Genomic DNA, 13,704 nt, shown 5'->3' on the forward strand with positions numbered 1-13,704 from the left:
CTGCTTACGTGCTGGGCGCTCAACCTGGCTCAGACGCCCCCTGCCCCGAGCCCGCCTGCCGCAGAAATGACCATAGGGTTGCCTCGAGGGGCCACCTCCCCACACTCCTCCCTTCAGTGTCTGTCCCACACGGATAAATGCTCTCCCTTTATTTACTAACCCACTGTTTGCCCAGGTTTTGATGGAGGGCTGGCGGGTCCCTTGGGTGTCCCCATCCAGGCTGCTGTTTTCTGCCCTCCACTGGCTGGGCCCAGCCTGGGAAGTGACCCTTGTCCCCAGGTTTTGCGTTTCTTCCTAACTGGTGAGCGCTCGGTGTACCCAGACAAGTGCTTACCCGGCTTCTCATTTTATTCTCGGAACCATCTTGTATGACAATGTTGGTTCCCTTTCTGCAGATGAAACAGAGGCACAGACACCTTAGGTCACTTTCTGGGGCAGTGGTCACCCTTGGGTGCAATGGCAGGGTCACCCCACTCTTCAGCCTGAGGCTCTGAGGCAGGTTCAAATCCTAGGTCTGCAGAGGGGGAGACAAGGCCTCTCTGAGCCTCAGTCCCAGGGCATCTGCATGAGCCGACCCCCACTGCCCACGGTGGGTCAGGGCAGAGACCCAGCGCCACCCCAGAGCCTCGGGGCAGGCCGGGGGCCAAACCTGGGTGGAGAACAGGGGCCGCAGCGTCCTGGAATCAGCCTGTGGTGGGTGTTGGCAAATGCGCCTGGCTGCAGACAGGGTCATATCAACATCCATTCTCAGCAGGCTTGCAGCTCCGGACAACATAGAATGTCAGCACTTACGCTAAAAATAACGGGTCTGTCACATGCCAGGGAGGTATGAGAATCAGCCCCTAAGGAGGGTGTTTCCAGGCCCCAGTGCTCACCTGCTGCTCCTTTCCTTGGAGAGCAGCTGGTCCCCGAACGGCCAAGGGTGTGTGGTCAGGTTTCCCAGGCCCTGTGGCAGCAGGTGGGAGGCAGACAGTGTGCCGGTCTCGGCAGATCCTCCTCATTCCTCACACCTCACTTTTGCCTCACTTAGCCTTATTCTGACATCCTGGGTCATGAGACAGAGGACAGCTGGGGACTCATTGGGGGTCATACCCTGAGCGCTTGGGATGGGGCCAAGTAGACAGTCTGCCTGGTGCTCACCCATGTGCGTGTGTCAGGCCTTCTGGGCCATTCTAGGAGGGGTCTGGCCCAGTGGGAGCCCTGCCAGCATTGGGGAGGGGTGTGGATGACACAGTGACCCACAATCCGTTCCTCGGCCAGGCCCCACTGAGGTCACAGCTGTTTTAAAATTCCTGGTTAGGGGCAGGTGCAAAGGGAAGGGTTCCAGAAAGAAGCTCAGAAGTTCATTTGGAGACCACGTGATGAGTGGCAATCAGAGGGCAGCAGCCCTCCTGTCCCAGGCTTGGGTGCCACTGTCCCCTCCCCAGGCCCTGCAGCCCTTTGCCACTCCTGCTTGTGGATGGCACGTGCAGCAGAGTGGCTACCAGTCACTGCTGCCACCAGCCTGCCTTCACGTGCCGTCATTTCCCAAGTCTTCCTGGGTCCCAGCGCAGGGCTGAGCATGCCAGGTATGGCTTAAGTATGGCATTCTGTTTGCACAGGCTGGTTGCCCTCTTTTTGCATATGAGGAGACAGGCAGGCAGTTGAATGAGTCCTTGAGCTCCCGACTTCACTGCACAACCATCTGTTCTCTCCTCTTCAGACCCTTTATCTTGTCCTTTCCCGTTTCAGCTTTCCTGAAGAATGGGGCAAAAAAAGCAGCGACTGTTGGAGGCCAAGCGGCATCACAGCCCGCCAGATGGGACCCGGACATCTTCCCCCAAGGAGCCCCGCTTGGAGCCACCCACGACACTCGGACCCCAGCGCAGCATCTATTTCTCAAGCCTAAAGGGCCGCCCTGGTCGCCTGGGATCAGAGTTTTTCGACCAGCCTGCCGTCTCCCTGGCACGGGCATTTCTGGGACAGGTAATGGAAATGTAGCGGCATGGCCTCTGCTGAAGGGTCATCACTGTGCAGCGTCTGTGGGCCCCAGCCCTCTCCCCGCTGGGCTCACATCCCTGACTTGGCCCTGTGTGGGCCAAGTGTGCAGTCACTTGGGCACTTGGGCCCTGCGTGGCCACGTGCAGTCAGCCACTTTGCCCACATTTGCTCCTGGGTAGCTTCACCTCAGTCATCTGGGGCAGCCTCTGGGTCCAGGGTCAGCTGGGAAGAATGCCGAGGTTTTTAGGGGTGCCTGCCTGCTCTGGGCAGTGAGGACGGGGCAGCTACAACATTAGACTTCTCCCTGGGGCTGTGGGAGCATTACCCCTGGTCCACCTGGGATTGCCCTCAGGGCAGGTTTCTTACAAGGACCACGGTCAAGGCTGGCCCCCCTGTCTGTGAGGGGCTGCTTTTGCCTGCCCCGTCCCCTGACACGGTCAGTGCCCCTGCTGGAGCTTGTCTATGTGTGTAGCAGCTTTAGACACATGGCAGCTGAGGCCATGGCCTACGGGCTGCCCAGCATCGGGATTGTCTTGATGAAAGACAGCCTCCTTCTCCCCACAGTGGCTCACAGTGCTGGAGCTGGCTTCCCAGCAGCCCCTGCAGCTCCAAGTTCTGGGGTGGGAAGCAGGACCGCCCAGGGCCCTTGGGGGTGGAGCCCGTCACCATGTTGTGTGTACATGGCATGTGCCGCAGCAGCAGAGTTTTGGCCACATCCATCTGGAGTACCATCTGGCTAGGCCTGGCTTTCTGGTCCTCCTGGAGGTTCCATGGCTACCCTGTGTCCTTTAGTGAGCCTACTTTTAGGTTAAAATGGCCAAGGAGAGTCAGCTTCTGTGGCTAATAGAAAATTGGTGCCAGGAACAGATCCTAAAATGTGAGCTAGTGGAGTGTGACCTAAAGTGTGACCTCATTGAGAAGCGACCAGAGTCTGTTACATGAGGATGCTTTCAGCTGCAAGGGCCAGAAGGTCCTTGTAAAAGCACCTTAAGCCAGGAGAGGTTATGATCTCATGTGCAAAGGCACATGGGGCAGGTGGGTCCAGCATCAGGTAGAGGGCCCAAGGGCCTCAGTGTGTCACAGTCTCCCCCTAGGCTCCCCTAGGCTCGCATCACGCCTGTTTGAGCCTGAGGGTAGACAGGGCGATGTCCAGCAGAGAAGGGCGGGTCTCACCCTGTATGTGCCTTTGGTTAGGGTGGAGAGCCTTTTTCATTACCCCTCAGTGGACGTCCTCACAGACCTCTTGACCAGCCTTGGTCATGCACTCATCCTTAAGCAGGTCACTGCAAGGAGCAATGAGTTGCCATGACAACCCAGACCACTCTTGTGTCACCCTCTCAGCTGAGAAGGGTCTTGCCTCTCTCGGGACCCTCCACCAGCAAGGAGGAGATGTGTGTAATTGGGGTGAGGGGCAACCACCATCTGCTATCTGGAAATGGTATCAGTGAAATTCAGGACAGGAAAGAAGACAGTGAGGAAAGGGCTGTGGGGGGCTCCTCCCCAGGCCCCATGGAGGTGTCAGGCTGACAGGGAATGCTCCCTCTCGTCTCCTGGGAAGATGGGAGGGAGGCCCCATCTGAGGTGCTCTGACCAAGCCCACCTGTGCACACATATAGGGATTTGTGGGCTTTGTCTCCAGGAAGGCCTCCTCTAACCCTTACCCCGAGTCCAGCCTCCAGCACACCCCTCCCTGCCCCCACAACACTGACCCTGGCCGCAGACACATTGAGCTCCGTGGGCTAAGGCATGGTGGCCTGGCTGTCCAACTTGCCTGAGGCTCTGGCCTAAGGACAAGGCAGGTGCTAGGGACAGCCCTGGTGAGGTGGCTGGCCCCTGAAACTCCACTGTGAACCCTGGTTGAGTCAGACCTGGGGCTCCGGACACTGGACATGACTGCTGGCCATTCCTGGGGCCGTACCATGGTGATGCGTGGCGAAGGGCAGAGGGGCTCCAGGCGGGGGAGGACTCGGCTCCCGGGGTACTCAGTGCTCCGCAGGCCCTGCCTGGCTCTCCTGTGGCCTACTCTGTTCTCCTAGGTGCTCTGCTGGCCTGAGAGCACCCACCCCTCTGGGGACAGCCCCTGACAACTGCCCCCTGCCCTGTCCTCGGCTGGGCCCTCTGTCCCCTCCTGTACCCACCCTGCCCAGGGTGCTGTCTGAGGCAACCATCGCCAGGCTTGCCTTCCTGGCCTGCTGCCTGCGCTGACCCACTCCTTGTGGAGCTCGTTACCCCCAGGGCTGTGGGCCAGGCATGGGGCACTGCTGGGCAGCTGGTCCTGCTGCTTTCAGAGTTGGCTGGGTGGGGGCTGAGTGTGACGGTCCTTTGCAGTTAGTCCAGGGGGAGGGGGCTCCACAGGCTCTGGAATCCCAGGCAGGGCCCTGTGCCCTTCACACTGCTCAGCCCCAGGCTAAGCTTTAAGTCCAAGGGGACCCTGCTGAGAGGAAGTGTGAGAATTCACTAGTGCTGGTGCCCAGCCCAGCCCTGGTCGGCCTGAGATGGCTGCACCCTGTGGACAGGACACTTGGTGAGCAGGGCCTGTGGTCCAGTGGTCCAGCAGGATGGAGGGGATGGTGGGGAAGAGCCAGCTGTACCTGGGTTCCTGTACCTGTACACCCTGAGCTGGGGAGATGAGTCCAGGCTGTGGACTGTCAGGGTGGAACGAACCCGGCTCCTTCCTATGCTGAGCAGGTCTTGGTCCGACGGCTGGATGATGGCACAGAGCTCCGTGGCCGCGTCGTGGAGACTGAGGCATACTTGGGGCCAGAGGATGAAGCTGCCCATTCGAGGGGCGGCCGGCAGACCCCCCGCAACCGCGGCATGTTCATGAAGCCAGGGACGCTGTATGTGTACCTCATCTATGGCATTTACTTCTGCATGAATGTCTCCAGCCAAGGTGAGCGGTGCTGGGGCTTGGGGAAGCAGGAGGCCTGGGCAGAGCCCCCTCAGCTGGCAGACCCCGGGAGGACCGGGTTGGCTAGGTGATTGAGCAGGGGGTTCCCTTGCTAGGCTAGGCGAGGGTTTCAGGAACTTTGGCTGCACGGATGGTGGTTAGAGGTGCCAGGGGCCCCACAGAATAGAGGTCATGGGTTGACTTGAACACAGAGCCCATGGGTTCACGAGCCCACCGCTGGCCCCAGAGCTCAGTGCTGGTGTCACTGCCGGCCCAGAGAGGACTCGGGAGGGGCTGATGTGGGGAAACAAGAGTGAGATCGATTTGGGGTGAGCTGGGCTCAGGCAGGAGCCTCGCCAGGCGGCCAGTTATGGGGTCTGGGCCAGTTCTCAACTGGGGATGATACTGCCACCCTGGGGAACATTAGGCAACGTCTGGAGACATTTTTGGTCATCACATCTGTGGGGATGCTCCTGGCCTCTAGTGGGTGGAGGCCAGGGAGGATGCTCAGCAGTTCACAATGCACAGGATGGCCAACTCCACAGAATCATGGCCCCAAAGGTCAGTGGTGCCGATGGGAGGGATGCTGGTCTAAAGCTCCCGGGAGGGTCCACGCACCTTGGGGGACCCACTGGGTCTTTCGTGGGTAGGCAGCTGTGTTTTCTGAGTGCTCTGTGCTGGGAAGGAAGTGCCCAGCACCGTCTTGCCAGAGCCGCTGCTGACCAGCAACGGCGGGGGGGGGTGGGGGGTGGGGGGGTGGTCTGCCCAGCCCACTCTGGCTAGCCGGTCCTAGCGTCCATCTGCCAAGCCTCCCGTTGCCCACGCAAGTGAATGAAGGCTCGAGGACAATAAGGGGCTGCCGGTCACACACGTGGAAGGATTCCATTAACGTGTGAGTTGTGATTGCCCAGAATAGACAGCTGGGGATGCCTGATGCCAGAGCCACAGGGCCAGAGGACACAGGGAATCCACGACTGGCCCTGTGCCCAGCAGAAGGCAGGTGCTGTGTGAAACTGAGTGACAGGGACTGCCCCTGAGGGCCCTGTTATCAGGCGCAGAGCTTATTCCGGTCGCTGAGCTTTTCTTTGGCGTTAGAACCAACCCCTCACGTGAGAGGAGACTGCACTTGGACAAGGGGCTGCAGTCAGTGAGGAAAGGGAGGAGCCCAAGTTTCTGCGGGTACAGTGGACAGAGCAGATGTGGGAGGTGGTGTGTTACTTTCTCGTTACGTGACCAGGATGCCCCAGGAATGTCGAGGTTAGGGGAGCTGAAAACCACATGGGTACAGACAGGGCCAAGGGTCATCCAGGTGGAGTGAGGGAGAGGGGCAGCTGAGACAGTCCTTGCCTGTGGGGTGGAGGCCGTGCAGAGACCGGGACTTGGGGCTGTGCGGTTGGTGCAGGCAGACGGGGTTGGCGGGGGATGATGGGGAGGCCTGGTGCGATGAGGTAGGGGTGTTCTGTTCGTCAGGAGTCTGGACTCAGGTGCATCCCAGGAGAGGAGGGGTCAGCTACTCCTCCAGACCTGTCTGCAGGTGGTACCCACTATGTTCAGGATGGAACCAGAGAGAGCTTTGAGGCCAGTGAGGGGAGCTACCCGGGAATCACAGAGGGACTAAAACTCAAGGCTTTAGGTGCCCTTGGGCACATCCTGAAGTGCTTTGAAAACTGGCTGGTTAAGGGACATCTGGTCGAACACACCCCCACACTTGCTGGCTGTGCAGGAGGCCAGCTCCTGGGTGCTGATGGGAAGGCCTGTGCGGCTGAGGCCTGAGAGAGGGACTGGCCTGGCCACGCCTCAGGCTGAGCCCCTCAGACTCCCAGCTAGTGGGTGGGCTGAGAGTCAGGGGAGCAGGTGTCCCAGGACAGTGGCCTTGCTGGAGGGTCAGGGCACCTCTGTCCAGGGCACAGGGAGTAATCACTGTCCCCAGCCAGGAATCCAAGGGGGTCTGGACAGAGATGTCTTCTCGAGGGAATCCCTGGGCCTGGGTGTCTGCTTGCCGTCCCACAAGTGGCCTGAACTGGTTGGGGAGGGGACCCCACGGAGGTGGGGGGCTATTCCTGCTCTGTCAGTTTCCGCACTGGATCCTAGGGTGGGGCTCACTTGCGTCCTGTGCACACTGGTGGCTGCTCCAAGCCAGGCTTCCAGCTTCCCCAACAGCCAGTGCGGGGGGTGGTTGGGGGACCCTGGGGTTTTCTTTGCTGACCTCACAGAGGGAGCTAGGGAGCTCCATGCCTCCCCAGCTGGTGCCCATAGGAAGCATAGGTGCCTTGGGGGTACAGGTGTGCGGGAGGGGGAGGCAGGCAGAGGGTCTGGATGGTGAGTGAGCACAGGTGTCACCCCCAAAGCTTTGGTCGGGCCTTGGGTAGTGGGGCGACAACCTGGGAGGCTTCATCTCTTCCACAGGGGATGGGGCATGTGTCCTGCTCCGAGCGCTGGAGCCCGTGGGGGGCCTGGAGGCCATGCGGCAGCTTCGCCACACCCTCCGCAAAGGTGTTGCTGGACGAGCCCTCAAAGACCTTGAGCTCTGCAACGGTCCCTCCAAGCTGTGCCAGGCCCTGGCCATCGACAAGAGCTTCGACCAGCGGGACCTGGCCACAGACGAGGCTGTGTGGCTGGAGCGGGGCCCCCTGGGGCCCAGTGAGCCAGCTGTGGTGGCAGCAGCCCGAGTGGGCGTCGGCTCTGCAGGAGAGTGGGCCCTGAAGCCCCTGCGCTTCTATGTGCAGGGCAGCCCCTGGGTCAGTGTGGTAGACAGAGCGGCCAAGCGGAACACACAGGCCAGAGCAAAGGCCAGCCGGGATGAGGATTTTTAATTGTTTAAAAATGAAATAAATGCTGTGTTTATAGAAAACAGTGTCATTTGTGTCTCGGCCGGAGCCCCTGTCTGTGGCCAGCTCATCTCTTTGGGAGGACCCGGGGCCAGCAGGTGCACTTCCTCCTCAGGCCTGAGGCAGCCGTGTGTGGGGAGCAGCGGTGCAGTCACTCCTCCCCACCCCACCCCACCCCCGCCCCGGCCAAGGGGAAGCTAAGACAGCTGCGGGACACCGTTAGCCCAGGTCCTCGTGCCTCAGGTGGCACGGGGGCGACCGCTTGGCCATGGCCTCCTGGTGGCTAACACAGGACTGTGGGGGGCGGGGAGGGGCCGGGCCAGGCACCGGCAAGCTGGAGGGAAGGGTGCCTGCAGGCGGCCAGTGCTGGCCATACAGGCCAGGCCAGGCCCTCGGACCTGAAGCTCTGGACAGCCCAGGCCCGGGGAACACGGGAGGGGGAGCGAGGCTCTGAGAGAAATACGAGCCAAGGTGGTGTGGGCAGCATGCAAGCCTCACTCCGAGGCAAGAGTCCTGGACGCTCTCCCAGCTCGAGCCTCACCTTCTCAGCTCAGAGCCCCTGAGGCTGTTTCCAGGACTGGAGGCGGGTGAGGATGTGGAGAGCAGGGGCCCCATGGGGAGGGAAGGAGCCTGGGGTTGGGGAGGCTCCCTCCGGTGCCCCAGCTCAGGTGAGCAGGGCCTGGAAGACAGTGATGACCGGATCCTCGTGGGTGGTCACCACCAGGACACTGCGGAACTTGTCCACCAGCGCGAGCAGCTGGGAGCGCCGCGTGTTCTCGTTGTACATGATCTCCTCCAGGTGGTGGCGGCCGCGGAAGTAGTGCAGGAGCCTGGGGGGTGGAGGGTGGGTATGAGCACAACTACGGAGCTGGCGGGAGGAGGGGGTCCTCAGACAGGCCCCTGCTCCAAGCAGTGCCCTGGATCCGCTGCCCACCGTGGCCCCTGAAATGTCACCCTGCCTCAGTGCCCTGACGGAGGTGAGGGCAGTGCAGGGTCAGCTGGCAGCGTCTCTGCTTCATGCTGCTGTGGCTCTTAGGGCACCTCGGCTGGGGGCTCCGTCCCTGACAACCCGACGCTCCCAGAACACCATACACCCAGTGCACCCAACTCAGGGTTGGGTGTGACAAGTCTGTGTCACCTATGGCGTGGAGACCAAGGGCCCCACCCGATCCCCATGAGGACAAGAACTTGCTGCTGCTTCCCAAGACGTGACAAGAAACACCCAGGAAGTACAGAAGAGACCCCCACATGCAAATGCCAGGTAGCGACGGCTGTGTACTGGAGATGCCACCTCAACCAGTGAGGGCTGTTTGCCATCGGGATTTAAGCTGAGATCCACTTTCTGTCCTGTCCCTAGATGTGGCCCCTGCTCTACCTGGCAAACATGCGGAGGTCCTCAGGGTTCTGTGCCGCGGGCACGCTGAGGATGGCTGCCCGTTCATGCTCGGACAGGCTGGCCAGCAGGTTCTCCGTCATCCTCCTGTTGAGTGGCGAGTCCCCACTGGGGAGCAGCTCTGCACTGGAGTTGTCCATGCTGGGGCTGGTGAGGGTCATGTCATCACTGCTGGCTGAGGACGGGCATAGTCAGGGAGCGGCTGCCCCCAACCCCACGAGTCACCTGCGCCCACCTGGGAAATAACTGCTGTGCCCTTGGGGAGCAGCCCCTCACCCCAAGGCCAGCCTGGTCATCCAACCCGTCCCACCCACTCAGAAGACAGGAGCCCTGAGCAGGCAGGTCCAGCACTGAGCCTGATGTCCAAGGCCCCACCTTAGCCTGGGGAGGTGCCTCCCCCTAAGCCTTCCAGCCCCTCGTCTTCCCCAAGCCAGGGACCCGGGGCTCGGGGCTGCTGCCTTAGGGGGCACACCGTGGCCAAAACAGCTCCTTCGAAAAGGGACTATGACAGTCACTGTCTCCTCAGGCCCTGAGCATGGAGGTTTCAACGGTCCTCCCAGGGACGGGGTGTGGTCTGCTCTGACCCCAGGCTGGGCCAGGCTGCTCCTGACTCAGCAAGGTAGAGCCTCGTCCTCAGGGAGGCGGGGGAGGGGACCTCCCCGAGGGAGAGCTGCCCAGCTGGGTGAAGTGGTGTCCTTGGGGACACAGCTGCCCACGGACACTGTGTGTGCACGTTTTCGAGTGCAGCCCTGTGAAGGTGCTGTGGTCATTCCCTGAGGCGCCCAAACTGGGCCTCCTGGCCGCCTGCCTCTTCCAAGGGCGCCCAAGGTGCTCACCCCCCACCAGACAGATGCCCTGGGCAGGGGGTCCTACTTGGGGAGCCAAAGCTGAGGGCGTTGGGCGTGCTGAGGCTGCGGCCGCCAACCCTGGTGGTGAGGGGCACGTCATCCTCCCGGGGGCGGGGCTCGTCCTCACTGGGCGAGGCCATCAGGCAAACGTAGGTGTGCAGCTGGACCAGGAGCCTGCGCTGCAGCATCCACACCACCATCTGGATGAGCTGTGTCTGCAGGACGGGCAGGCCTGAGACATGACCCCCAGGTCACCCCGGAGGTCAGGGTGAGGCCCCACACCTCAAGAGAGGGAGCGCCCAGCCGCCAGCCGCTCTGCAACCCCAACTCCCGTCCAGAGGAGGCGGCGGGGCCACACCTGCCCTTGCTCCATCACACGCCCGGGCTGCCCACGGCTGTCCTTTCTTGCCCAGAGCTGAGGAGCAGGACCTGTGACGCGGAGGACCTGCTCTGCCTCCTCTTCCCCAGCCCACTGGCCTCTGTGGGGACCCTGGACACTGTTGAGAAAGAGGCTGCTGGCAGCTGCCCTGACAGCAAAAAAGTCCTCCCCTTGGGTCAACCTGAAAGCCTGCCCAGGGACCGGGAAGCCTGTGCAGGTGGTGCTCCAGCAGCCGTTGAGTGGGGGTGTGTGTGCACATGGCGTCCACATCCTCAGACCCACACACCCACCTGCTCATCCCTGGGGGTCCCTTGCTGGGAGGGGCTGGCTGACCGGGCATGGAAATAGGGGCATATGTGACCCAGTCACACCAAAGAAAATTGAAAAGGATTGTAAAATAATTAAATTATGAGGGACTTCCCTGGTGGTCCAGTGGTTAAGACTCCTTGCTCCCGGACTTCCCTGGTGGTGCAGTGGTTGGGGGTCCGCCTTCCGATGCGGGGGATGTGGGTTCGTGCCCCGGTCCGGGAGGATCCCACGTGCCGTGGAGCGGCTGTGCCCGTGGGCCATGGCCGCTGAGCCTGCGCGTCCGGAGCCTGTTGCTCCACGACGGGACAGGCCACAGCAGTGAGAGGCCCGCATACCGCAAAAAAAAAAAAAAAAAAAAAGACTCCTTGCTCCCAATGCAGGGGGCCCGCGTTCGATCCCTGGTTGGGGAACTAAGATCCTACATACCACAACTAAGCCTGCGTGCCGCAACAAAGACCCAGCGCAGCCAAAATAAATAAATCAATTTAAATAAATAAAAATTATATTAAGAGACTTCATCAGCACTTGAGCACATTCTGGGCCTGAAGTAGTAGGTATGGAAGGCAGGTGGCCTCACCCTGGGACTGAGCAGAACCAGAACTGGCTCCATCCGGGCCCCTCGGGCTTGGCCTAGAAAAGCCACCCGCCATCCGGACCATTGGGAAGTTTCCGCTGGGGAGGGGAGAGGGTGAACATGCAAAGTGTGTCTTTTATTCAGCTGGCACGACCTGGCACAGTTCCTGGAAACCAAAGGTGCCATGAAAGACAGCATTCAGAACGGTCACGCTTGGCATCTAAATGAGCGGACCAACAGGGTCTCCTCCTCATTCACAACTTGAGGAAAAGGGTTTCCTTTTAAGCTTTTTTTTTGGCGGTACGCGGGCCTCTCACTGTTGTGGCCTCTCCCGTTGCGGAGCACAGGCTCCGGACGCGCAGGCTCAGCGGCCATGACTCACGGGCCCAGCCGCTCCGCGGCATGTGGGATCTTCCCAGACCAGGGCATGAACCCGTGTCCCCTGCATCGGCAGGCGGACTCTCAACCACTGCGCCACCAGGGAAGCCCCCTTTTAAGCTTTTAAGGACTGGTTTTGCCTAACAGACCTGGCACTTATTAAAGCAAATACTTTACTTTTGAAGACAAAGCCTTGAGAACACCCAGACCCATATCTGACACCTGTCCCACCTGGCCCTGCCCAGAGCCCCAAAGCCCCAGGTTTGCAGTGGAGGGGAGGAGGCAAAGCCTCTCGGATCCAGGCTACACTCAACCCTGCCACAAACGCAGAACTCACCAGTTTGCTCCACACGTCTCACCCCTCCCTGGGGGCCAGCCCACCACACCCAGCACCCTGCCTGCCTCTCGCCCTGACCAAGACCCAGGACCCCTTGGATGAGGAGATTCTGGGGATCAGTGAGCCCAGGACTTATACCCACAGACCCTGTGGCCACCTGGACGGTGGCAGGCAGGGGAGGGAGTAGGAGTGTAGGGACCAGACTCAGTGAAAACAAAATCCCCTCTGCGTCCCCCAACTATGGGATCCCCAGGCCCAGAAGGGGGCACCAAGTGGCTCTGTCCTCCCAGGAGAGGTCACCGATCTCCTGCCAGTTGGGCCTCTTACCTGCGTTCTAACCCTAAGAAGTGCCCACCAGGGGCAGGGGGGCTCCATGGGGGGAGGGACTTGCAATGCTCAAGTGTCTGCAGGTGGCCTAGCCAGGGACACGGCTTCTGGTCACCCTGGCAGGGCAGGTACCACATACACAGCAAGCACCTCCCCCCAAACCAAGGCTAAAAGCACGGCAGCACCGAGAGCCTGGGATCAGGGACTGACCCAGGTGGGTGGTTCCTGGGCTCCCTGAGCTCCTGAGACTCACCTCCTGCACAGCGGGGGCCAGGGGGTTCCTAAATTCTGACAAGGAGACCGGCAAGGAGAACTTAGCGAGGACAGACGGCAGGTCGTGAGATGGAAACTGGCGTGAGAACTGCTCAGCCAGCGGAGAGTACCTGGGGACAGGGGGTGAAGGTCCGTGAGCTCAGCAGACCTCCCCACCATTCAGGCGTCTGCACCCTCGCCATGAGCCTGTGGTGGGCAGGAGGGGGCGCAGCCTGGTGGGTGGGCCAGGATGGGTGCAATGAGGACAGAACCCAGATGCTTTCCCCACACCACAGCCCCTATGAGCCCCTTAGTCAAGGCCAAGGCTCCTGACCTCCCACCAGGTGCCCCGTGCAGCACCCACTGGCTGGCAGGCACGGGCAGGTGCAGACCCTTCCTGGAGGCCGTAGGTGCTGGAAGAGCACAGGCTAGGGGTGCCATGCAGGGCTGGACCAGGCCAGAACTGGAACGTGGGCCCAGCTGCCCTGGGGAGCACCGCCTGGCCGGCCCTGCCAGCCACTCCCCTGCCCACTCGGGGGCCCTGGGCTCTGGCAGCCAGGGGGACTCACAGACACACACTGGCGTTGGGAGAAAGCATGTAGACGTTGTTCTCACACAGCGGGTAGATGATGATGGCCTTGCCCCAGTACACCAGGTGTGCCGCAAGCTGGAAAACCTGCGGGCAGAGGGCCGGGAGGACAATGCTGGGGAGGCCAACCCACGCAGCCCCCTGGCTCATGGCCACAAGCCTCTCCGTCACTGGTCCCTGAGCCGTCCTGGCTGGCACCAGCACAGGGACGCTGGGGCACCCGAGATGAGGCCAGTCCAGCTGATCAAGGGGCTTGGCTGCACATCCCAGCAGAGGCCACCCCACAGCCCAGCCGGCGCCCAGCACGGAGACGGGGCTCCACGTGACAGTGGATATGGGTCACTGCACCTGCCCCCTCCACACACTCATCCCTGGAGAACATCCCACTGTCCTGCTGCCCTGACTCTCAAGACACACACACCATGAAGACAGGACAGGGAGCCAGGGTGAGACCACGGCAACGGGCACCGCTCATCCTGCAGCACCACGGCCAAGAGCCTCTGAGGGTGCATGCACACCTGTGACAGTGCCGGGGACACCTCTACCTCGTCTCGGCAAACAGGGCCTCCAGTGCCACAGCCAAATCAAACACAGAAGAAATTTCAGTTCCATCGCTGACC

General features: G+C 61.2%; 2 protein-coding genes across 9 annotated transcripts in view; one reads left to right on the forward strand and one right to left on the reverse strand.

Annotated features, from left to right (window-relative positions):
* Positions 1-7,725, forward strand: part of MPG (N-methylpurine DNA glycosylase) — a 13,002-nt gene extending 5,277 nt beyond the window's left edge. For all 3 annotated transcript variants that reach the window (XM_060122638.1, XM_060122637.1, XM_060122639.1), the window contains exons 2-4: positions 1,732-1,965; positions 4,669-4,873; positions 7,277-7,725. In XM_060122638.1, the coding sequence (XP_059978621.1) occupies positions 1,744-1,965; positions 4,669-4,873; positions 7,277-7,683 (834 nt within the window). In that variant the 5' untranslated portion in view covers positions 1,732-1,743 and the 3' untranslated portion in view covers positions 7,684-7,725. The remainder of the gene's footprint in view (positions 1-1,731; positions 1,966-4,668; positions 4,874-7,276) is intronic.
* NPRL3 (NPR3 like, GATOR1 complex subunit) overlaps positions 7,666-13,704 on the reverse strand; it is a 33,141-nt gene continuing 27,102 nt past the window's right edge. For 2 of the 6 annotated variants that reach the window (XM_060122634.1, XM_060122632.1), the window contains 6 exons: positions 13,111-13,171; positions 12,497-12,626; positions 10,298-10,436; positions 9,965-10,154; positions 9,074-9,266; positions 7,666-8,528 (listed from right to left, as the gene is read on the reverse strand). In XM_060122634.1, the coding sequence (XP_059978617.1) occupies positions 8,363-8,528; positions 9,074-9,266; positions 9,965-10,154; positions 10,298-10,436; positions 12,497-12,626; positions 13,111-13,171 (879 nt within the window). In that variant the 3' untranslated portion in view covers positions 7,666-8,362. Of the gene's footprint in view, positions 8,529-9,073; positions 9,267-9,964; positions 10,155-10,297; positions 10,437-12,496; positions 12,627-13,064; positions 13,172-13,704 lie in introns of those variants that run through there. The other 4 variants (XM_060122635.1, XM_060122633.1, XR_009535149.1 and 1 more) reach the window with 3 other exon arrangements.

Source organism: Lagenorhynchus albirostris, chromosome 15 (genome assembly GCF_949774975.1).
Source record: "Lagenorhynchus albirostris chromosome 15, mLagAlb1.1, whole genome shotgun sequence".
Taxonomy (NCBI): domain Eukaryota; kingdom Metazoa; phylum Chordata; class Mammalia; order Artiodactyla; family Delphinidae; genus Lagenorhynchus; species Lagenorhynchus albirostris.